Source organism: Bombina bombina, unplaced genomic scaffold, assembly GCF_027579735.1.
Source record: "Bombina bombina isolate aBomBom1 unplaced genomic scaffold, aBomBom1.pri scaffold_1137, whole genome shotgun sequence".
NCBI lineage: Eukaryota > Metazoa > Chordata > Amphibia > Anura > Bombinatoridae > Bombina > Bombina bombina.
In genome coordinates this window covers 25,750-51,864 of record NW_026511659.1, presented here as the reverse complement: position 1 = coordinate 51,864, position 26,115 = coordinate 25,750, and the positions used below count along the sequence as shown (strand labels likewise).

At 39.2% G+C, this 26,115-nt stretch overlaps 1 protein-coding gene across 1 annotated transcript in view; it reads right to left on the bottom strand.

The window, feature by feature from the left end:
- LOC128643894 (kinesin-like protein KIF20B) overlaps positions 1–26,115 on the bottom strand; it is a gene marked incomplete at both ends in the record, with an annotated part of 82,835 nt that overhangs the window by 38,708 nt on the left and 18,012 nt on the right. Inside the window, 2 exons of the mRNA XM_053696665.1 lie at positions 19,127–19,265; positions 20,678–21,794. Of these exons, the coding sequence (XP_053552640.1) occupies positions 19,127–19,265; positions 20,678–21,794 (1,256 nt within the window). The remainder of the gene's footprint in view (positions 1–19,126; positions 19,266–20,677; positions 21,795–26,115) is intronic.

Genomic DNA, 26,115 nt, shown 5'->3' with positions numbered 1-26,115 from the left:
AAACCTCTGAGGGTAGTATTCATAACTGCGGCCATATCTTGCAGGGTGAAAGAATTAGACGCACTAGAAGTACTTGGCGTCGCTTGTGCGGGCGTTAATGGTTGTGACACTTGGGGAGAATTAGATGGCATAACCTGATTCCCTTCTGACTGAGAATCATCCTGCAAAATACTTTTATTAGCTAAAATATGTTCTTTGCAATTTATTGCCCTTTCAGTGCATGAGGGACACATTTTAAGTGGGGGTTCCACAATGGCTTCTAAACACATTGAACATTGGCTTTCCTCAATGTCAGACATGTTGAACAGGCTAGTAATGACCACAAACAAGCTTGAAAACACTTTATTTAGTGAAAAAAATAATCTTAAAAACGGTACTGCGCCTTTAAGAGAAAAAAAAGCATACACGTTCTGCAAAACTGCTTTAAAATACACCAATTGTTTCAATTTTTTGATATGATATACAAATAATGCAGCTGAGATTGCCCCACAAACAAAAGGAACAGTTAACCCTTTACTGTGCAAAACCGGATTGTTAAGGCCTAAATCCGGACAAAACACCCCCTGCACCTCGCCACAGCCCTGCTGTGGCGCCTACCTGCCCTCAGGGATTGGAAAAATGGAGATAAAGCTTCGATTTGGCCCAACACTTCCACAAGGGCCCACCGGAGTTGGAGCTTGCTGCTTGCTCTGCAATTACAACTGCGCAACTGAGGCGCGAAAATAGGCCCCAGCCCATCTCACTCAATGTTTTTACAGAGCGGTTCCAAACTAGCCATGTGGGTTCTGAAACCCAAACCAGAAGCCAAGTGTACCCTCAATAAAGTCACAAAAAACGTTATTGAAATGATCTCTTTCAGTTCCCAAAAAAGTTATTAGCACTCCCAGTTCACAAAAACGTTTGCCCACAAACATTCAAACTCAGCGTCAACCATTTTGTTATTAGCCCCTTATGCAAGCTTAGTAATACCCCTCTATATCTTATAGGATTACTGCTTACCCTCTCCCTCATGGGGATACTGTCAGCCAATTCTGAAATACCACAGTCTCTCCAGAAAAAAATGACTGAACATACCTCACTGCTTATAGCATGAAAGGGTTCCTAACACTGAAGTTTCTTGTACTCCTCAGCCATTCTGTGGGAACTGCTCTGGATCTTAGTGACAAATGCTAAGATCAACAGCTTCCAGGCAGAAGTCTTCATCCATCTGCTGCCTGAGAGTAAATAGTACACACCGGTAGCATTTAAAACAAAAAAACTCTTGCTTGAAGAAATAAAAAACTAATATTTTATCACCTCTTTCACTTTACCCTTCCTAGTACTTAGAGCAGGCAAAGAGAATGACTGGGGGGTGGAGCTAAGGGAGGAGCTATATAGACAGCTCTGCTGTGGTGCTCTTTGCCACTTCATGTTAGCAGGAGGATAATATCCCACAAGTAAAGGATGAATCCGTGGACTCGTCGTACCTTATAGAAGAAACAGCAAAGCCAGAAATCTTTGCTCCCAACTTGACAACCTGCAAAGAAGCGTCCGCAATAAAAGAATTGGCCAATTTTAAATCCTTAATTCTATCCTGAATCTCCTCCAGAGAAGACTCCTGAAGAATAGAATCAGACAACGCATCAAACCAATATGCAGCCGCACTGGTAAGCTTAGCAATAGACCAACAGGCTGCCATTGGAGGCCCTGGTGAACATAAATCCTCTTAAGCAAAGCCTCCAACTTCTTATCCATGGGATCCTTAAAAGAACAACTATCCTCAAAAGGAATAGTAGTCCTCTTAGCCAAAGTGGAAATAGCTTCCTCTACCTTAGGAACTGTCTGCCAAAATTCCTCAATAGAATCCGCAAACATCTTCCTAAAAATAGGGGAAGGGGAAAAACATAATTTATGTAAGAACTTACCTGATAAATTAATTTCTTTCATATTAGCAAGAGTCCATGAGCTAGTGACGTATGGGATATACATTCCTACCAGGAGGGGCAAAGTTTCCCAAACCTCAAAATGCCTATAAATACACCCCTCACCACACCCACAAATCAGTTTAACGCATAGCCAAGAAGTGGGGTGATAAGACAAAAGTGCGAAAGCATAAAAAATAAGGAATTGGAATAATTGTGCTTTATACAAAAAAATCATAACCACCACAAAAAAGGGTGGGCCTCATGGACTCTTGCTAATATGAAAGAAATGAATTTATCAGTTAAGTTCTTACATAAATTATGTTTTCTTTCATGTAATTAGCAAGAGTCCATGAGCTAGTGACGTATGGGATAATGAATACCCAAGATGTGGATCTTCCACGCAAGAGTCACTAGAGAGGGAGGGATAAAATAAAGACAGCCAATTCCGCTGAAAATAATCCACACCCAAAACAAAGTTTAAAACTTATAATGAAAAAAACTGAAATTATAAGCAGAAGAATCAAACTGAAACAGCTGCCTGAAGTACTTTTCTACCAAAAACTGCTTCAGAAGAAGAAAACACATCAAAATGGTAGAATTTAGTAAAAGTATGCAAAGAAGACCAAGTTGCTGCTTTGCAAATCTGATCAACCGAAGCTTCATTCCTAAACGCCCAGGAAGTAGAAACTGACCTAGTAGAATGAGCTGTAATCCTTTGAGGCGGAGTTTTACCCGACTCGACATAAGCATGATGAATCAAAGACTTTAACCAAGACGCCAAAGAAATGCCAGAGGCCTTCTGACCTTTCCTAGAACCGGAAAAGATAACAAATAGACTAGAAGTCTTTCGGAAATTTTTAGTAGCTTCAACATAATATTTCAAAGCTCTAACTACATCCAAAGAATGCAACGATCTTTCCTTAGAATTCTTAGGATTAGGACACAATGAAGGAACCACAATTTCTCTACTAATGTTGTTAGAATTCACAACCTTAGGTAAAAATTTAAAAGAAGTTCGCAACACCGCCTTATCCTGATGAAAAATCAGAAAAGGAGACTCACAAGAAAGAGCACATAATTCAGAAACTCTTCTAGCAGAAGAGATGGCCAAAAGAAACAAAACTTTCCAAGAAAGTAATTTAATGTCCAGCGAATGCATAGGTTCAAACGAAGGAGCTTGAAGAGCCCCCAGAACCAAATTCAAACTCCAAGGAGGAGAAATTGACTTAATAACAGGTTTTATACGAACCAAAGCTTGTACAAAACAATGAATATCAGGAAGACTAGCAATCTTTCTGTGGAAAAGAACAGAAAGAGCAGAGATTTGTCCTTTCAAGGAAGACAAACCTTTATCCAAACCATCCTGAAGAAACTGTAAAATTCTAGGAATTCTAAAAGAATGCCAAGAAAAATGATGAGAAAAACACCAAGAAATGTAAATCTTCCAGACTCGATAATATATCTTCCTAGATACAGATTTACGAGCCTGTAACATAGTATTAATCACAGAGTCAGAGAAACCTCTATGACTGAGAATCAAGCGTTCAATCTCCATACCTTCAAATTTAAGGATTTGAGATCCTGATGGAAAAAAGGACCTTGCGATAGAAGGTCTGGTCTTAATGGAAGAGTCCACGGTTGGCAAGTGGCCATCCGGACAAGATCCGCATACTAAAACCTGTGAGGCCATGCTGGAGCCACCAGCAGAACAAACAAGCACTCCTTTAGAATCTTGGAAATCACTCTTGGAAGGAGAACTATAGGCAGAAAGATATAGGCAGGATGATACTTCCAAGGAAGTGACAATGCATCCACTGCCTCCGCCTGAGGATCCCTGGATCTGGACAGATACCTGGGAAGTTTCTTGTTTAGATGAGAAGCCATCAGATCTATTTCTGGAAGTCCCCACATTTGAACAATCTGAAGAAATACCTCTGGGTGAAGAGACCATTCGCCCGGATGTAAAGTTTGGCGACTGAGATAATCCGCTTCCCAATTGTCTATACCTGGGATATGAACCGCAGAAATTAGACAGGAGCTGGATTCCGCCCATACCAGTATTCAAGATACTTCTTTCATAGCCAGAGGACTGTGAGTCCCTCCTTGATTGACATATGCCACGGTTGTGACATTGTCCGTCTGAAAACAAATGAACGACTCTCTCTTTAGAAGAGGCCATGAATGAAGAGCTCTGAAAATTGCACGGAGTTCCAAAATGTTGATTGGTAATCTCACCTCCTGAGATTCCCAAACCCCTTGTGCTGTCAGAGACCCCCAAACAGCTCCCCAACCTGTGAGACTTGCATCTGTTGAAATCACAGTCCAGGTCGGAAGAACAAAAGAAGCCCCCTGAACTAAACGATGGTGGTCTGTCCACCACGTCAGAGAGTGTCGTACAATCGGTTTTAAAGATATTAATTGAGATATCTTTGTATAATCCCTGCACCACCGGTTCAGCATACAGAGCTGAAGAGGTCGCATGTGAAAACGAGCAAAGGGGATTGCGTCCGATGCAGCAGTCATAAGACCTAGAATTTCCATGCATAAGGCTACCGAAGGGAATGATTGAGACTGAAGGTTTCGACAAGCTGAAACCAATTTTAGACGTCTCTTGTCTGTCAGAGACAGAGTCATGGACACTGAATCTATCTGGAAACCTAAAAAGGTTACCCTTGTCTGAGGAATCAATGAACTTTTTGGTAAATTGATCCTCCAACCATGTTCTTGAAGAAACAATACAAGTCGATTCGTATGAGATTCTGCTAAATGTGAAGACTGAGCAAGTACCAAGATATCGTCCAAATAAGGAAATACCACAATACCCTGTTCTCTGATTACAGACAGAAGGTCACCGAGAACCTTTGTAAAAATTCTTGGAGCTGTTGCTAGGCCAAACGGCAGAGCCACAAACTGGTAATGCTTGTCTAGGAAAGAGAATCTCAGAAACTGATAGTGATCTGGATGAATCGGAATATACAGATATGCATCCTGTAAATCTATTGTGGACATATAATGCCCTTGCTGAACAAAAGGCAGAATAGTCCTTATAGTTAACATTTTGAATGTTGGTATCCTTACATAATGATTCAATATTTTTAAATCCAGAACTGGTCTGAAGGAATTCTCCTTCTTTGGTACAATGAAAAGATTTGAGTAAAACCCCAGCCCCTGTTCCAGAACTGGAACTGGCATAATTACTCCAGCTAACTCTAGATCTGAAACACATTTCAGAAATGCTTGAGCCTTCACTGGATTTACTGGGACACGGGAAAGAAAAAATCTTCTTGCAGGAGGCCTTATCTTGAAGCCTATTCTGTACCCTTGTGAAACAATGTTCTGAATCCAAAGATTGTGAATCGAATTGATCCAAATTTCTTTGAAAAATCGTAATCTGTCCCCTACCAGCTGGGCTGGAATGAGGGCCGCACCTTCATGTTGACTTGGGAGCTGGCTTTGGCTTTCTAAAAGGCTTGGATTTATTCCAGACTGGAGATGGTTTCCAAACTGATACCGCTCCTGTAGGGGAAGGATCAGGCTTTTGTTCCTTATTGTGACGAAAGGAACGAAAACGATTAGTAGACCTAAATTTACCTTTAGATTTTTTATCCTGTGGTAAAAAAGTTCCTTTCCCCCCAGTAACAGTTGAAATAATGGAATCCAACTGTGAACCAAATAAATTATTACCCTGGAAAGAAAGGGAAAGCAAAGTTGACTTGGAAGACATATCAGCATTCCAAGTTTTAAGCCATAAAGCTCTTCTAGCTAAAATAGCTAGAGAGAAATATACCTGACATCAACCCTAATGATATCAAAGATGGCATCACAAATAAAATTATTAGCATGTTGAAGAAGATTAACAATGCTATGAGAATTATGATCTGTTACTTGCTGCGCTAAAGCTTCCAACCAAAAAGTTGAAGCTGCAGCAACATCCGCTAAAGATATAGCAGGTCTAAGAAGATTACCTGAACATAAGTAAGCTTTTCTTAGAAAGGATTCAATTTTCCTATCTAAAGGATCCTTAAAGGAAGTACTATCTGCCGTAGGAATAGTAGTACGTTTAGCAAGAGTAGAGATAGCCCCATCAACCTTAGGGATTTTGTCCCAAAACTCTAATCTATCAGATGGCACAGGATATAATTGCTTAAAACGTTTAGAAGGAGTAAATTAATTACCCAAATTATTCCATTCCCTGGAAATTACTTCAGAAATAGCATCAGGGACAGGAAAAACTTCTGAAATAACTACAGCAGATTTAAAAACCTTATTTAAACGTTTAGATTTAGGATCAAGAATCCTCTATTTCTAATGCAATTAAGACTTCTTTAAGTAAAGAACAAATAAATTCCATTTTGAATAAATATGAAGATTTATCAGCATCAACCTCTGAAACAGAATCCTCTGAACCAGAGGAATCATTATCAGAATCAGAATGATGATGTTCATTTAAAAATTCATCTGAAAAATGAGAAGTTTTAAAAGATCTTTTACGTTTACTAGAAGGAGGAATAACAGACATAGCCTTCTTAATGGATTTAGAAACAAAATCTCTTATGTTAACAGGAACACTCTGAGTATTAGATGTTGATGGAACAGCAACAGGTAATGTAACATTACTAAAGGAAACATTATCTGCATTAACAAGTTTGTCATGACATTCATTACAAACAACAGCTGGAGGAACAGATACCACAAGTTTACAGCAAATACACTTAACTTTGGTAGATCCAGCATCAGGCAGCGATTTTCCAGAAGTATCTTCTGATTCAGGGTCAATCTGAGACATCTTGCAATATGTAAAAGAAAAAACAACATATAAAGCAAAATTGATCAAATTCCTTAAATGACAGTTTCAGGAATGGGAAAAAATGCCAGTGAACAAGCTTCTAGCAACCAGAAGCAAATAAACAATGAGACTTAAATAATGTGGAGACAATAATGACGCCCATATTTTTTGGCGCCAAAAAAGACGCCCACATTATTTGGCGCCTAAATGCTTTTAGCGCCAAAAATGATGCCACATCCGGTAACACCGACACTTTTGGCGCAAAAACGTCAAAAATGACGCAACTTTCGGTGACAAGTATGACGCCGGAAATAACAAAGAAATTTTTTTGCGCCAAAAAAGTCCGCGCCAAGAATGACCCAATAAAATGAAGCATTTTCAGCCCCCGCGAGCCTAACAGCCCACAGGGAAAAAAGTCAAATTTTAAGGTAAGAAAAAAATTGATTATTCAAATGCATTATCCCAAATAATGAAACTGACTGTCTGAAATAAGGAATATTGAACATCCTGAATCAAGGCAAATAAATGTTTAAACACAAATATTTAGAACTTTATAAAAAAGTGCCCAACCATAGCTTAGAGTGTCACAAAAATAAGACTTACTTACCCCAGGACACTCATCTACATGTAGTAGAAAGCCAAACCAGTACTGAAACGAGAATCAGTAGAGGTAATGGTATATATAAGAGTATATCGTCGATCTGAAAAGGGAGGTAAGAGATGAATCTCTACGACCGATAACAGAGAACCTATGAAAACAGAATTTATGTTTACCTGATAAATTACTTTCTCCAACGGTGTGTCCGGTCCACGGCGTCATCCTTACTTGTGGGATATTCTCTTCCCCAACAGGAAATGGCAAAGAGCCCAGCAAAGCTGGTCACATGATCCCTCCTAGGCTCCGCCTTCCCCAGTCATTCGACCGACGTAAAGGAGGAATATTTGCATAGGAGAAATCATATGATACCGTGGTGACTGTAGTTAAAGAAAATAAATCATCAGACCTGATTAAAAAACCAGGGCGGGCCGTGGACCGGACACACCGTTGGAGAAAGTAATTTATCAGGTAAACATAAATTCTGTTTTCTCCAACATAGGTGTGTCCGGTCCACGGCGTCATCCTTACTTGTGGGAACCAATACCAAAGCTTTAGGACACGGATGATGGGAGGGAGCAAATCAGGTCACCTAGATGGAAGGCACCACGGCTTGCAAAACCTTTCTCCCAAAAATAGCCTCAGAAGAAGCAAAAGTATCAAATTTGTAAAATTTAGTAAAAGTGTGCAGTGAAGACCAAGTCGCTGCCTTACATATCTGATCAACAGAAGCCTCGTTCTTGAAGGCCCATGTGGAAGCCACGGCCCTAGTGGAATGAGCTGTGATTCTTTCAGGAGGCTGCCGTCCGGCAGTCTCATAAGCCAATCTGATGATGCTTTTAAGCCAAAAAGAGAGAGAGGTAGAAGTTGCTTTTTGACCTCTCCTTTTACCAGAATAAACAACAAACAAGGAAGATGTTTGTCTGAAATCCTTTGTAGCAGCTAAATAGAATTTTAGAGCACGAACTACATCCAAATTGTGCAACAAACGTTCCTTCTTTGAAACTGGATTCGGACACAAAGAAGGCACGACTATCTCCTGGTTAATGTTTTTGTTAGAAACAACTTTCGGAAGAAAACCAGGTTTAGTACGCAAAACCACCTTATCTGCATGGAACACCAGATAAGGAGGAGAACACTGCAGAGCAGATAACTCTGAAACTCTTCTAGCAGAAGAAATTGCAACCAAAAACAAAACTTTCCAAGATAATAATTTGATATCAACGGAATGTAGGGGTTCAAACGGAACCCCCTGAAGAACTGAAAGAACTAAATTGAGACTCCAAGGAGGAGTCAAAGGTTTGTAAACAGGCTTGATTCTAACCAGAGCCTGAACAAAAGCTTGAACATCTGGCACAGCCGCCAGCTTTTTGTGAAGTAAAACAGATAAAGCAGAAATCTGTCCCTTCAAAGAACTTGCAGATAATCCTTTCTCCAAACCTTCTTGAAGAAAGGATAGAATCTTAGGAATTTTTATCTTGTTCCATGGGAATCCTTTAGATTCACACCAACAGATATATTTTTTCCATATTTTATGGTAGATTTTTCTAGTTACAGGCTTTCTGGCCTGAACAAGAGTATCAATGACAGAATCTGAGAACCCTCGCTTTGATAAAATCAAGCGTTCAATCTCCAAGCAGTCAGTTGGAGTGAGGCCAGATTCGGATGTTCGAACGGACCTTGAACAAGAAGGTCCTGTCTCAAAGGTAGCTTCCATGGTGGAGCCGATGACATATTCACCAGATCTGCATACCAAGTCCTGCGTGGCCACGCAGGAGCTATCAAGATCACCGATACCCTCTCCTGTTTGATCCTGGCTACCAGCCTGGGAATGAGAGGAAACGGTGGGAACACATAAGCTAGGTTGAAGCTCCAAGGTGCTACTAGTGCATCCACTAGAGTCGCCTTGGGATCCCTGGATCTGGACCCGTAGCAAGGAACCTTGAAGTTCTGACGAGACGCCATCAGATCCATGTCTGGAATGCCCCACAATTGAATTATTTGGGCAAAGATTTCCGGATGGAGTTCCCACTCCCCCGGATGAAATGTCTGACGACTCAGAAAATCCGCTTCCCAATTTTCCACTCCTGGGATGTGGATTGCAGACAAGTGGCAGGAGTGAGTCTCCGCCCATTGAATTATTTTGGTCACTTCTTCCATCGCCAGGGAACTCCTTGTTCCCCCCTGATGGTTGATATACGCAACAGTCGTCATGTTGTCTGATTGAAACCGTATGAATTTGGCCTTTGCTAGCTGAGGCCAAGCCTTGAGAGCATTGAATATCGCTCTCAGTTCCAGAATATTTATCGGGAGAAGAGATTCTTCCCGAGACCAAAGACCCTGAGCTTTCAGGGGTTCCCAGACCACGCCCCAGCCCACCAGATTGGCGTCGGTCGTGACAATGACCCACTCTGGTCTGCGGAAGCTCATCCCCTGTGACAGGTTGTCCAGGGTCAGCCACCAACGGAGTGAATCTCTGGTCCTCTGATCTACTTGTATCGTCGGAGACAAGTCTGTATAATCCCCATTCCACTGACTGAGCATGCACAGTTGTAATGGTCTCAGATGAATTCGCGCAAAAGGAACTATGTCCATTGCCGCGACCATCAAACCTATTACTTCCATGCACTGCGCTATGGAAGGAAGAAGAACAGAATGAAGTACTTGACAAGAGCTTAGAAGTTTTGATTTTCTGGCCTCTGTCAGAAAAATCCTCATTTCTAAGGAGTCTATTATTGTTCCCAAGAAGGGAACTCTTGTTGACGGAGATAGAGAACTTTTTTCTACGTTCACTTTCCACCCGTGAGATCTGAGAAAGGCCAGGACAATGTCCGTATGAGCCTTTGCTTGTGGTAGGGACGACGCTTGAATCAGTATGTCGTCCAAGTAAGGTACTACTGCAATGCCCCTTGGTCTTAGCACCGCTAGAAGGGACCCTAGTACCTTTGTGAAAATTCTTGGAGCAGTGGCTAATCCGAATGGAAGTGCCACAAACTGGTAATGCTTGTCCAGAAAGGCGAACCTTAGGAACCGATGATGTTCCTTGTGGATAGGAATATGTAGATACGCATCCTTTAAATCCACCGTGGTCATGAATTGACCTTCCTGGATGGTAGGAAGAATTGTCCGAATGGTTTCCATTTTGAACGATGGAACCTTGAGAAATTTGTTTAGGATCTTGAGATCTAAGATTGGTCTGAATGTTCCCTCTTTTTTGGGAACTATGAACAGATTGGAGTAGAATCCCATCCCTTGTTCTCCTAATGGAACAGGATGAATCACTCCCATTTTTAACAGGTCTTCTACACAATGTAAGAATGCCTGTCTTTTTATGTGGTCTGAAGACAATTGAGACCTGTGGAACCTCCCCCTTGGGGGTAGCTCCTTGAATTCCAGAAGATAACCTTGGGAGACTATTTCTAGCGCCCAAGGATCCAGAACATCTCTTGCCCAAGCCTGAGCGAAGAGAGAAAGTCTGCCCCCCACCAGATCCGGTCCCGGATTGGGGGCCAACATCTCATGCTGTCTTGGTAGTAGTGGCAGGTTTCTTGGCCTGCTTACCTTTGTTCCAGCCTTGCATTGGCCTCCAGGCTGGCTTGGTTTGAGAAGTATTACCCTCTTGCTTAGAGGATGTAGAACTTGGGGCTGGTCCGTTTCTGCGAAAGGGACGAAAATTTGGTTTATTTTTAGCCTTAAAAGACCTATCCTGAGGAAGGGCGTGGCCCTTACCCCCAGTGATATCTGAAATAATCTCTTTCAAGTCAGGGCCAAACAGCGTTTTCCCCTTGAAAGGTATGTTAAGCAATTTGTTCTTGGAAGACGCATCCGCTGACCAAGATTTTAGCCAAAGCGCTCTGCGCGCCACAATAGCAAACCCCGAATTTTTCGCCGCTAATCTAGCCAATTGCAAAGTGGCGTCTAAAGTAAAAGAGTTAGCCAATTTAAGAGCATGAATTCTGTCCATAATCTCCTCATAAGAAGAATCTTTATTGAGCGACTTTTCTAGTTCATCGAACCAGAAACACGCTGCTGTAGTGACAGGAACAATGCATGAAATTGGTTGTAGAAGGTAACCTTGCTGAACAAACATCTTTTTAAGCAAACCCTCTAATTTTTTATCCATAGGATCTTTGAAAGCACAACTATCTTCTATAGGGATAGTAGTGCGTTTGTTTAGAGTAGAAACCGCCCCCTCGACCTTGGGGACTGTCTGCCATAAGTCCTTTCTGGGGTCGACCATAGGAAACAATTTCTTAAATATAGGGGGAGGAACAAAAGGTATGCCGGGCCTTTCCCATTCTTTGTTTACAATGTCCGCCACCCGCTTGGGTATAGGAAAAGCTTCGGGGGGCCCCGGGACCTCTAGAAACTTGTCCATCTTACATAATTTCTCTGGAATGACCAAATTGTCACAATCATCCAGAGTAGATAACACCTCCTTAAGCAGAGCGCGGAGATGTTCCAATTTAAATTTGAATGTAATCACATTAGGTTCAGCTTGTTGAGAAATTTTCCCTGAATCTGAAATTTCTCCCTCAGACAAAACCTCCCTGGCCCCCTCAGACTGGTGTAGGGGCATGTCAGAACCATTATCATCAGCGTCCTCATGCTCTTCAGTATTTTCTAAAACAGAGCAATCGCGCTTTCGCTGATAAGTGGGCATTTTGGCTAAAATGTTTTTGATAGAATTATCCATTACAGCCGTTAATTGTTGCATAGTAAGGAGTATTGGCGCACTAGATGTACTAGGGGCCTCCTGTGTGGGCAAGACTGGCGTAGACGAAGGAGGGGATGATGCAGTACCATGCTTACTCCCCTCACTTGAGGAATCATCTTGGGCATCATTTTCACATACATCACATCTATTTAAATGAGAAGGAACCTTGGCTTCCTCACATACAGAACATAGTCTATCTGATAGTTCAGACATGTTAAACAGGCATAAACTTGATAACAAAGTACAAAAAACGTTTTAAAATAAAACCGTTACTGTCACTTTAAATTTTAAACTGAACACACTTTATTACTGAATATGTGAAAAAGTATGAAGGAATTGTTCAAAATTCACCAAAATTTCACCACAGTGTCTTAAAGCCTTAAAAGTATTGCACACCAAATTTGAAAGCTTTAACTCTTAAAATAACGTTTTTATATTTAACCCCTATACAGTCCCTGGTATCTGCTTTGCTGAGACCCAACCAAGCCCAGAGGGGAATACGATACCAAATGACGCCTTCAGTAAGCTTTTTCTATGTATCTGAGCTCCTCACACATGCAACTGCATGCCTTGCTTCCCAAAAACAACTGCGCATTAGTGGCGCGAAAATGAGGCTCTGCCTATGATTAGAGAAGGCCCCCAGAGAAAAAGGTGTCCAATACAGTGCCTGCCGGTTATTCAACATAATTCCCAAGAACAAAATAACTCCTCAAAGCTAGAAACTATTAAAAATGCTTATAAATCAATCGTTTTAGCCCAGAAAAATGTCTACCAGTCTTTAAAGCCCTTGTGAAGCCCTTTATTCTTATTTAATAAAAATGGCTTACCGGATCCCATAGGGAAAATGACAGCTTCCAGCATTACCAAGTCTTGTTAGAAATGTGTCATACCTCAAGCAGCAAAAGTCTGCTCACTGTTTCCCCCAACTGAAGTTAATTCCTCTCAACAGTCCTGTGTGGAAACAGCCATCGATTTTAGTAACGGTTGCTAAAATCATTTTCCTCTTACAAACAGAAATCTTCATCTCTTTTCTGTTTCAGAGTAAATAGTACATACCAGCACTATTTTAAAATAACAAACTCTTGATTGAAGAATAAAAACTACATTTAAACACCAAAAAACTCTAAGCCATCTCCGTGGAGATGTTGCCTGTACAACGGCAAAGAGAATGACTGGGGAAGGCGGAGCCTAGGAGGGATCATGTGACCAGCTTTGCTGGGCTCTTTGCCATTTCCTGTTGGGGAAGAGAATATCCCACAAGTAAGGATGACGCAGTGGACCGGACACACCTATGTTGGAGAAATAGACCCCGTAGAAGGAGATCATTGAATTCAATTAGGCAATACTCTCTTCACATCCCTCTGACATTCACTGCACGCTGAGAGGAAAACCGGGCTCCAACCTGCTGCGAAGCGCATATCAACGTAGAATCTAGCACAAACTTACTTCACCACCTCCACGGGAGGCAAAGTTTGTAAAACTGATTTGTGGGTGTGGTGAGGGGTGTATTTATAGGCATTTTGAGGTTTGGGAAACCTTGCCCCTCCTGGTAGGAATGTATATCCCATACGTCACTAGCTCATGGACTCTTGCTAATTACATGAAAGAAAAAGAATTCCAGGCTTTTCCCATTCCCTAGAAATAATCTCTGAAACCCGATCCGGAACAGGAAAAACTTCCGCCACGGAGGGAACATCAAAAAACGTATTAAGCTTACTAGCCTTCTTGGGAGTAACTATGACCATTGAATCTGAATCATCCAAGGTAGTTAAAACCTCCTTAAGAAACAAACGGAGGTGCTCCAACTTAAATCTGAAGGAAACCACCTCAGAATCAGCAGAAGGTATTACACTATCAGAGTCCGGAATTTCACCTTCAGACGCTACTGAAGTATCTTCTTCCTCAGACTTATGGGAAGAAGCATTAGACATAACTCCAACAGAGTCAGAACCTTTAAACTTCCACTTGCGCTTCCCCTGCAAAGCAGGAAAAGGAGACAAAGCATCAGATACAGCAGTGGATATGTGAGTAGCCATATCCTGCAATGAAAAACCAACCTGAGACGAAACGCAGGGCACTGCATGAGAAGAGGATTGAGATTGGGGAGAAAGCTGCGTAACAGCTTGAACAGGAGACACCTGAACAACATTCTCCGTAGAAACTAAAGGCTTTGAATCAAAAAGCCTATCCCTATACTGTAATGTTCTCTCTATACAGGAGGAACAGAAAGGAATAGGCGGCTCGACATTAGCATCAAGGCACAAAGTGCAAGTAATATCCTGCAAGTCCTCTTGCTCCATCTTAACACCAGCAAGAAAAAAATAAATCAGGAAATTTAAATTTCAAAAAAACTACAGCAGCAAAAAAACAAATATTTTTTTTTAAACGTTACTGTCCCTTTAAGAAACAAAACATTAACCGAAACACACAGAAATTTCATAATGAAATATAAAAATTGACCCCTGCAGCACCTATGAACCTCAACAAGCCTTGCTGAGGTGCTTACCTGACCTCCCACTGACCTGAGTAAATAGTAACGTAGCAGAGATGATCCGGACTCTCCCACTGTTACCACCCGCTCTCCAGACTACTGTACATAATCAGAATGAGCAGAGCTGACAGGAAGCCGAGAAAAAACACTTCCTCCTCAAACCGTGCTCAAAACTTGCGCCAAAGAAGCCCCGCCCATCATGGGCATACGCAAACACCTCCCGGCCGACATTAATACAGACAGACGCCTGGAGGATTAAAAAGTGTCAAGTAAACTGTAAGCAGACTAAAGCGGACAAGAAAAACACCCAGACTAATTGCCAGAAAGGAGCCAAACAGAGCCATAAAATAAAAGTTGTCTGCTGAACACAACTGTCCTCTCACAGTGCCTCATAAAAAAACTGCCCATATATAAAACCTGCACAAACAGGTTCACCAAACATTAACCCCATAGGTGCCAACATTTTCTGAACCCTCGGAAAAATAAAAAACAGCACTTACCTCCATGATAATCTGCCTGGCAGCAAGGCAGCTCACTAAGTTTGAAAGGCTTCCTTCCTAACAAAGAAAGAAAAAGACTAAGTAAACCTACATAGTCTTTTTACCAAAGGGCAGCTCACAACCTGGGAGGCACAGAAAGGATTATACCCCTCCAGTTCCCAAAAGCTTAAAAGTCACCACTGCTCTACTGAAGAGACTGAAGTGGAATACAGCTAAACCCCAGAAACAAAAAAGAACAAACTTGTCCTGCTTAAAAATAAACTCTTGATTGAAGAAGCAGATACCAAACTTTACCCCTTACTTGTAACTGATACAAGCAAAGAGAATGACTGGGGGTTGTGGGTAAGGGGAGTGGTATTTAACAGCTTTGCTGTGGTGCTCTTTGCCTCCTCCTGCTGGTCAGGAGTGATATTCCCAATAGTAATGATGATGATCCGTGGACTCACTGTGTCATTAGAAAGAAAGATCTTTAGCCAATTTAGTTCTTAGCAAATCACAATGGGAAGATAAATCCATAAATGGTTTATTGCAGACTTAGATCTCTTACGCTTACTTGGAGGAGGCATAGTCACAGGTGATCCGTACAGGAATTGCATATGGGAGTACAATAGGAACCAACTAGCACAAAATACATTTAACTGAACTGCAAAATCAGCGGATCTACCTTCTAAAAGGATCCAAGTCCACAGTATTGGGGACAGTTCTAGAATGCTCCATAATATAACACAATAAGACAGAAAAATGTAAAGTAAGCAATTTATTACAGCACTTAATAGTCTGAATATTATGCCGAATAACCAGAAATTTAGCAATTTGTGTCTAAGCAATCTGAAAATAAAAAGGTGTTGAATAACAGACAGGACAAATAACTTGGAAACCTTAAAGAAATAACAGGCATTATAATAATATGGGTTTCTTACACCTCACTGCCAAGTAAAGCTTGCTAGCAGTGCACGAGATGATCCAAAGCAAGACAATCCTCTCTACAGAAGATAGGGTATTCACAAAAGGGAAAGCTTATAGCGCAATAAATCTTAACCCCCTTGCTGTTGAAATATACTAGATAAGAATAAAAATAAACCTATAACAGCCTGAAGCGTGCTAACTCCAGTCCTAAAGCACCACCAATAGTCCTGGTTTTAAATTTTCTCCCTGCAAAGAAATACACAGCAGAAGTTCTGATGCTTTATTTTACTGCAAGGAGAATGGTAAAACCAGGACTGTTGGTGGTGCTTTAGGACTGTAGTTGGCCAACCCTGCTCTAGACAGATTGTAAGTCAATAAGGTGCAATTTATTACAGCACTTAATAGTCTGAATATTATGCCGAATAACCAGAAATTTAGGAATTTGTCTCTAAGCAATCTGAAAATAAAAAGGTGTTGAATAACAGACAGGACAAATAACTTGGAAACCTTAAAGAAATAACAGGCATTATAATAATATGGGTTTCTTACACCTCACTGCCAAGTAAATCTTGCTAGCAGTGCACGAGATGATCCAAAGCAAGACAATCCTCTCTACAGAAGATAGGGTATTCACAAAAGGGAAAGCTTATAGCGCAATAAATCTTAACCCCCTTGCTGTTGAAATATACTAGATAAGAATAAAAATAAACCTATAACAGCCTGAAGCGTGCTAACTCCAGTCCTAAAGCACCACCAATAGTCCTGGTTTTAAATTTTCTCCCTGCAAAGAAATACACAGCAGATGTTCTGATGCTTTATTTTACTGCAAGGAGAATGGTAAAACCAGGACTGTTGGTGGTGCTTTAGGACTGGATTTGGCCAACCCTGCTCTAGACAGATTGTAAGTCAATAAGGTGCTGGGTAAAAAAACAACGGAACAATGAAAAACCCAAAACAAGCAGTGCTGGAAAAAACTACTCACAAAAACAATGTATTCACAGCAACTAAGTTACAAAACTCTTTATTAAAGCATTAAAAAAGCAAGCCAATGCATTAGCTTGCTGTTTTAATGCTTTAATAAAGAGTTTGGCAACTTAGGTGCTGTGGATACATCGTTTTTGTGAGTATCTGTTTGGGGAGTTGGCAGTCTCCTAAATCTAGGTGCACCTTTCTGGTTAGTGCTGTATTATCTGAACTGCTGGAAAAAAAAACTACTGATCAATAAGCTAACAGGCGTTATATTAATAAAATGTAGCCACCAACCAATCAACAGGCGCTACCCAGGTTTCTGAACCAAAAATGGGCCGGCTCCTAACCTTACATTCCTGCTTTTCAAATAAAGATGGCAAGAGAACAAAAAAAATTAATAGTAGTAAATTAGAAAGTTGCTTAAAATTGCATGCTCTATCTGAATCATGAAAGTAAAAAGTTTGGGTTTAGTATCCCTTTAATTACTAAAAAATAAACCCACAGCAAGAACCATGGATAATAATCTAAAAGGGAAAAAGGAAACTTATATACTGGAGGCATCATATGGGGGCCCTGTAAATGAGTGAATCGCTGGAACCTGGCAGTAGCAAGAATGCACCATTATGAGTCGCTAAACTTCCTTCCATGATCTGTGCATAACAACCATCAACTGAAGCAGAACTCCACTCAGCCAACCAAATTCACAACAGGAAGACTAGTTTAAGCAGAAAGTTACTCCTGAGATATCAAAGGCCATTTACTCATCAGAACTGATATGGTTCTACTATATAAAACAACTAACCACCAATTTTAAATACATTTTGTTGGTGCAAAGACCACATACATGTGCTGTGAACAAAATAATACTTCCTCAATTTTCAGCCATAAAATGGGAGCTTAAAAAGAAACACTTTCAAAGTAACCAAAATTTGCCAAAACTGGAAGTGACATTGTACTTGATAAATGCCAACAATGCCCCAGATAATAACAGATTCAAACTAAAGTCCTAAATGTTTTTGAAAAATATATTTAATAGAGATGTTTTGGCACAGATTATTTAGTACACTTTCAAACAAATGCCAGACTTGACAGAAACATAAAAGTTAAACCTCCATTTTAAACAACCAGAGATGCTAAAAGATAATTATTCATTTATAAACCTCTAAAATATTACGTAGCACTATAACATTAGGTAAAAAATTGCAGAGTAATAAATTAAAAGAAATATAAATTCAGCTAATACATGTCATTAAACAAAGTATAAGTACTAATCTGTAAACATGGTCCCTCATATTGTCCACAACCTTTAATAAATGCAGTTCATAAGCTGACAATAAGACACCCACTGGTGAAATATTAAAACGGAGTTAACCTCCCAAGTACAAATTAAACCATATCTTGCAGTAACTCAAGAAATCTGACATGTTTCCCAGATTAAAGAAGATAAGTAAAATTTTGCCTCCATTTATTAAATGCTTTTTGTTTTTTTAATCTTCAAAACACTGATTGTGGGACTAAGAATTTTTCAGCAAAACAAGTTTTAAAGGGAAATTAAACTCAATTTGGTGCTAAACCAAAAATGGGCCAGCTCCTAAGCTTACATTCTTGTTTTTCAAATAAAAATACCAAGAGAACGAAGAAAAATTGAAAATAGGAATAAATTAGAAAGTTGCTTAAAATTGCCTGCGCTATCTGAATCATGAAAGAAAATAAATTGTGTTTAGTTTCCCTTTAAAGTGAAGGTCAACTTTGATTAATTAGTGCCCAGTTTTTAATAATCTTATTAAAAACAAGGGCACTTTAATTCATCAAAATTGACATATCACACGTTTTCTTCAAAAACGTAGCTTTTAATCCTGGCAGCCGCTCCAGCACTTCCTCCGACCGTCGCAAGCCGTCTCCACGGGTCCAAAATGACGAATCCGACTTCCTCTAATCACAGCATTGCATCTGGTCAAGATTCCCCCGGGGGGGGAGAGCCGTGATTGGAGAAAGCTGGATTCGTAATTTCTGACGTCTGCAGAGGCTTCCGACGGCCGGGGGAAATCGCTGTAGTGGCTGCCAGGATTAAAAGGTACGTTTTTGAAGTAAAGAAGTGAAATGTCAATTTTGATGATTTAAAGTGCCCTTGTTTGTAATAGGATTATTAAAAACCGGGCACTAATTCATCAAAATTGACCTTCACTTTAACATAAGGGAGTTTGTTGCTTCTTTAAAGTTATTAAAGGAAAGACGTATTAAATCCAACTAATACGAACCTCTTTTTCCACCTGATGAATTTGTTTTTTAGCATCATTTAGTTTATCTTTCAGATCAGTGTAATCCTCTTCCTTTCGCTGGAGATCTAACCGTAGATTCTGAAACTCTTTAGCTTGTTGTGAAAGGTCTTTTTTTAACCTAAAGAACAGAATAAAGTAAGTCCAGCTCCAAACAAAATGGTGAAGTATTAATTTATTTAAAAAAATATATATTCAAACCTAGTTCTAAAATCAGTAGTCGCATTCTAAAATCAGAAACGTTAGATAAATTATATTGTTAAAGGCACAGTAATGTCCAAAATAAACTCATGATTCGGACAAAACATGCAATTTTAAACAATTTACATTTTATTTATATTGTCAAATTTGTTTTGTTCTCATATTTTTTGTTGAAAAGCATACCTAGGTAGGCTCAGGAGCATCAATGCATTGCTGGGGGCTAGCTGGTGATTAGAGGCAGCACCCATATGCCTCGTCATTGGCTCACGATATGTGTTCAGCTAGCTCCCAGTAGTGCATTGGTGCCACTGAGTTCCCTCTAACGAAGAATACAAAGAGAACTAAACATATCTGATAATGGAAGTAAAATGGAAAGTTATTTAAAAATTAAACATTAAAAAAGTGCTATTTTCTGTACGGCCCTAGAGCTCCCGACCCCTAATACCCTGGGTCTAGCCCTCCTACATATAGGGGTAAAAGACCTGCCAAAACATAAGAAATACTTACTAATCTATCTGTTGACCGATCAAAATGCTGATAGCCAGAAACTGGAAAAAGCAGCAGCCCCCGAGATGGCAGGCAGTGGTCGACCACCTACAGTACATTAAATCTATGGAAGATTACGTCTTCCGGACGAGGAATCAGTCAGACACCTTTAGCCTAATCTGGGGACCTTGGGAGACCTACCTGAGGCCGCCTCCATAATAACCCTCGTTCCTTATCACTGATGTCCTATCTCCCGCCATAACCCCTCCCTGTCCCAGCAGATAAACCTCTCTGTGACTGCTCCGGGGTGCTTCTCTCTACACTATTCCCTCCTCATCCCGGGTGTCTTCCCTTCCTACTCCCATTCCCCTTCCCTCCCTAAAGGGATATGGGTGAGCGAACCCAACAACACCATTTCTACCTATACATGCTACATATACCTTCTACCTAGCTACACCAAACTGTCAGGCTTACTGGGTATGGCATATATTGCCGTACAACTTTTAAAACATAAAATTCTAACTATTCCCTCAGAATAATCAATACATAACAACTACATTATGTAAGTACACACCAGAAAATGGTTAAATGTTGTCTATGTTCTTCTAATCAGGTACACCGACTTGCCTCATATGTAACTTCCCTCCTTATGAACCGTGTGTATTTCCGCTGCTAAATATGTCATGTGATGAATATGTTGTTATGTGGTTTTTGCACTTTATTTTTCAATAAAAATCTACTGTTTAAAAAAAAAAAAAAAAGTGCTATTTTGACCTCTTTACTGTCCCTTTCAGCACATATCCAGAATAACCAAACAGTTTAACGCCCATCTTACATTAAACTTACTGTTTAATTTCTTGTGTGGCATCTTCCACTTGTTTTTCTTTTTCTTGGCAAGTATTTTCAAATGTTGTACATTTGTTTTGCAGATTTACAATCTCCTGTTCTAAGTTTACTTTATAATCATTTAACGTATTTAATTTATTTTCACAGTCTGTACGTTTCATTTCGACCTCTTCCAATCTATTTTCCAAAGTCATAACAGCTGTAGCTTTTTCTTTGTTCTGCATTTCCAAACTACCCATCTTCACTTGTGTATCATTTTGTGAATCCAAAAGGCTTTCAAGCTCAGTTATCTTCTCTTTGTTCCCATCAATTTGATTTCTAAGGACTATTATTTCTTTCTTAGATTCTAAGATGCATTTCTCTTTGCATTCTAATGCATTTGTGCCCTCGGATAACTGATTTCTAAGCTGGGCAAGCAGTTCATCTTTGGCAGTAACAGTAATGAAGTTATGTTGTAACTCAATATTCTCATTTTTTAACAATGAGATTTCATTGTTTAAGTTATCAAGTTGTTCCTTAAGTTCTTTAATTAGCTGATTCTTTTTGGTGGATTCCTGAAGAACTCTCTGGCATTCCTTCCACAACCCATCTATAGCACAATAGAAAGTACTCTCTCTACCAGAGTTTTCCATTCTAGTTTGACTTTCAGTGACGGCAGAACTTTGGTTTACATTCTTTGATTCCTCAATTAAGTCAATAAAATTAAAATTAGCCAAATCTGCAGTATCTTTTATTCCACTGTTGACAAACTCATCTAGTTTAACTTGAATTGTTCTGATTTGCGCCACTTTGCCGGCAATGTTCTGCTTATTCCGATCAACCTCATTTGTTAAAGCCTTAACAGTTTCTTCCAAGCTTAGGTTGAGATTTTTGGACATTTGCAGCTCAGATACCAACGTTTCATTTTTGGATTCCATTTGCATCACCTGATCAACACTTCTAGACAGTTTTTCTTCTAGCAAAGCAATGTTCTGCTTGAAGTTTTTCATTTGTTCTTTGTACTTTTCAGTTTCACATTTCTCATTTTCAATTTCTTGCATTGAACTCTCACAAAGGTCAGGAACGTTAATTTGCTTTTGGGCAGCTGGAAAGTTTGTTGTAATATTTTCAACAAGTTCTACAAAAGGAAAAAGTGAATTTTGTTGTTAAATATTGGGAAACAATCTGGAGATGTAAAATAAAGCCAGAACTTCTCATGTGCGAGAAGCTTATACACTGAAGACTATGGCCTTTGGCCCAAGACATTGATTGCAATAATCAATCGCTTTTTTTTTTTTTTTTTTTCTTTTGCACATGCATGCTAGTTCACAGGTATCATCATGAAATTGATATTCTAAAAATAACATGACACAAAATGTACAATTCATATGAGATTCACTATAAATAGCAGTGAACTACAAGGGAAAGTGTTAGTTTGAAGTTAACTCCAAACATGCTTGACAAACGACTTTTGTAAATGTATTTTTAAGTGCCATAAAATGTGTTGAGGTCTGTGCATATCCTAAAAGGGCTAATTAAGTAAAAATAGTTTGCATAAAAAACGTTTAAAAATTGTTGGCAAGTATTTTAAAATAATTTTCAAAAATTAGCAAAATTAGTAGCATAGCCATGCTGGCTAGAGTAGTCTGACCCCCTCCCCCTTATCAGTGTTTAGCATCAGAAACAACGCCATTGTATTTCAACTGAGATCACAGCAGTTTATTTGCTTCTAGCATGCTCCAGCAGATAATGAATGTTAAAGTCTTGAATTCTACCAAATCAAAGATAGATATAGATACAGTCATAAGGAAATGTGTGGTGGGAGTTAGAGCTATACAATTCAGAAACTTAAAAGAAAGGGTTAATGGTGAGGCACTGCAGTATACATTCGTAGGTAAAGCAATTAAAGTACGTATTATATTTTGTCTCTTTCCCAACTTGTTTTATGTCCCTTTAATAGCCAATGGGTTTACAAAATTATTTTAAATTTAGGAGGCAGTCAGACTTTTTTTTTTACATAATAAACTACATGTGAGATTAATTATGTCATCATAAATGCCAACTATTTTGCATTACCAACCTAGCATAAACATGACATGTTTAAAACATTTTTTTACAAAATGAGCAAAAGATTATAATAGATAAGAACTCTTATATTCAAAGGACCAGTAAACAGTAGATTTGCATAATAAAGCATTTTAAAAAGACAATGCAATAGGAACTTCAAATGAGTAGTAGTAGATTTTTTTCAGACAAAGTTAAGGCTATTTCCACTTCCACTGCATCATGTGACAGCCACAAGCCAATCACAAATGCATATACGTATATTCTGTGAATTTTTACTCATGCCCAGTAGGAGCTGGTGACTCATAACAAATAAATATAAAAAGACTATGCACATTTTGTTAATGAAAGTAAAATGAAAAGTTATTTAAAACTGCTGCTCTATCTGAATCATGAAAGTTTAATTTGGACTTGAGAGTCCCTTTAAACAGAGGGGAATAACAACTTTCTTTTCACTTACAAATAGTGAGTAAAAGATGTGCGTATGAATAAAATAATCCAAAACGTTAGGACCAAAATTTTAATAATTCTAGCAACCTTAACTGACTGGCACAAAATATTTTGTCAATTCTCTCTCCCCAGCTTTCATCCAACTGTGCAGTAAACTATAAACTCATAATGTAAATCCCTTAATACTATAGCATCACACTTCTACAAATCACAATTTTACCCATTATTTTCAACTCTTCCTTGTTCTGTCTCAGAATTCCATCCCTCCTTTTTCTTTTATATTTTCATGAGCAATGGCAACTGAATTAGAGGGACAGTCTACACCAGAAGTTTTATTGTTTTAAAAGATAGATGATCTCTTTATTACCCATTACCCAGTTTTGCACAGCCACCACGGTTATATCAATATATTTTTTACCTATGTGATTACCTTGTATCTAAGCATCTTCTGACAGCCCCTGATCACATGACTTTTTATTTATTATCTATTGACTTGCATTTAGCCAATTAGTGCAGTGTCTGCCACAAGCCATGGGCGTGATCACAAGGTTATCTATATGGCTCACATGAACTAGCACTCCTGTTGTGCAAAGCTCATTAAAAGCATGTGATAAGAGGCTGTCTGTAGTGGCTTAGAAACAGACAGAAATTTAGAGGTTTCAATGTTATAAAGTATATTAATATAACAATGTTGGTTGTGCAAAGCTGGGGGATGGGTAGTAAAGGCGTTATCTACCTTTTTAAATAATAATAATTTTAGTGTTGACTGTCCCTTTAAGAGGACATTCTAGGGTAAAGATAAAATGCTCAGCTTCCTTAAAGGATTTTATAATTTATCTTCAAATTCTCTATTATATACATGTATGCATGTTACTTATTTTTCTCACCAGCTGTATGCTCATTAGGGGTGGCAAATTAGCACACGTTAAGCATATCTGAGTGTATTTAAAAAAATAAATAATTGAAAGTAATTTGTTTAAAAATAAAATATTCTATAAAAAAAAAAAAAAAGAAAAAAAAAAAAAGGGAAGAAATCATTAACGGAACATAAGTCAAAATTTCCGGATTCAGATAGAACATACAATTTCAACAACTTTCCAATTTACTTCTATTATCAAATTCTCTTTGTTTTCTTGTTATCCTTTATTGAAAAGCAGAAGCGTGTGCACGTGACTGCAGCACTATATGGCAGCAGCTTTGCAACAATGTACAGTATACAATATACATTAGCAAGAGCACTAGATGGCAGCACTGTTTCCTGTCATGTAGTGCTTCAGACATTTGCATGCTTCCTATCTAGATCTCTCTTCAACAAAGATTAAGAGAGCAAAGCAAATTTGATAAAATATTAAATTGGAAACTTTTTTTAAATTGTATTCTCTATCTGAATCATGAAAGAAATAAAAAGAAAAAAAAAAAAACGTGTTTCAATCCCTTAAATATACAAATAAAATCACAAGTATAGTTCTAAAGGAATCACTTGATATCTGAGCAAATTACATGATTCGTGCATTAAGAAGGCGGCAGATTCTTATTTAAGCAATTAGTAATTATTAGAATCCATTCACACAGCACAAAGCAAGTAAAAAAAACCAGAAGCTAAGTAAATAGTAATTTAAAGGGACATTAAACACTAAATAAATGCAAGATTAAAAATGCATTCAAATAAAAGTTTAGTCTGAGAATAACAAATTTATTTTTTAAAGTTTCATTCGTTCTTTAAATAGTGACAAAACAAGTGTAAAGTTTGTGGCTATAAAACAATGGGAGCTGCCATGTTGTAACTTAGGTTACCTTCTCTGCTGTGGCCAATTAGGGACAGTTATTAATACTAGAGTGTGCAGCCAATGGCTGTGTGGAATATAATAGTGTTCTGCACTTTCACTTCTAACTGGGACTGAAAAAACATAATTTATGCTTACCTGATAAATTCCTTTCTTCTGTTGTGTGATCAGTCCACGGGTCATCATTACTTCTGGGATATAACTCCTCCCCAACAGGAAATGCAAGAGGATTCACCCAGCAGAGCTGCATATAGCTCCTCCCCTCTACGTCACTCCCAGTCATTCGACCAAGAATCAACGAGAAAGGAGAAACCAAGGGTGAAGTGGTGACTGGAGTATAATTTAAAAGATCTTTACCTGCCTTAAAAAACAGGGCGGGCCGTGGACTGATCACACAACAGAAGAAAGGAATTTATCAGGTAAGCATAAATTATGTTTTCTTCTGTTATGTGTGATCAGTCCACGGGTCATCATTACTTCTGGGATACCAATACCAAAGCAAAAGTACACGGATGACGGGAGGGATAGGCAGGCTCATTATACAGAAGGAACCACTGCCTGAAGAACCTTTCTCCCAAAAATAGCCTCCGAAGAAGCAAAAGTGTCAAATTTGTAAAATTTGGAAAAAGTATGAAGCGAAGACAAAGTTGCAGCCTTGCAAATCTGTTCAACAGAGGCCTCATTCTTAAAGGCCCAAGTGGAAGCCACAGCTCTAGTAGAATGAGCTGTAATTCTTTCAGGAGGCTGCTGTCCAGCAGTCTCATAGGCTAAACGAATTATGCTACGAAGCCAGAAGGAGAGAGAGAGGTAGCCGAAGCCTTATGACCTCTCCTCTGACCAGAGTACACGACAAACAGGGAAGACGTTTGTCGAAAATCCTTAGTTGCCTGCAAGTAGAACTTGAGGGCACGAACTACATCCAGATTGTGTAGAAGACGTTCCTTCTTTGAAGAAGGATTCGGGCACAGGGAAGGCACCACGATCTCTTGATTGATGTTCCTGTTAGTGACTACCTTAGGTAAGAACCCAGGTTTTGTACGCAGAACTACCTTATCTGAATGAAAAATCAAATAAGGAGAATCACAATGTAAAGCTGATAACTCAGAGACTCTCCGAGCCGAAGAAATAGCCATTAAAAATAACACTTTCCAAGATAACAAC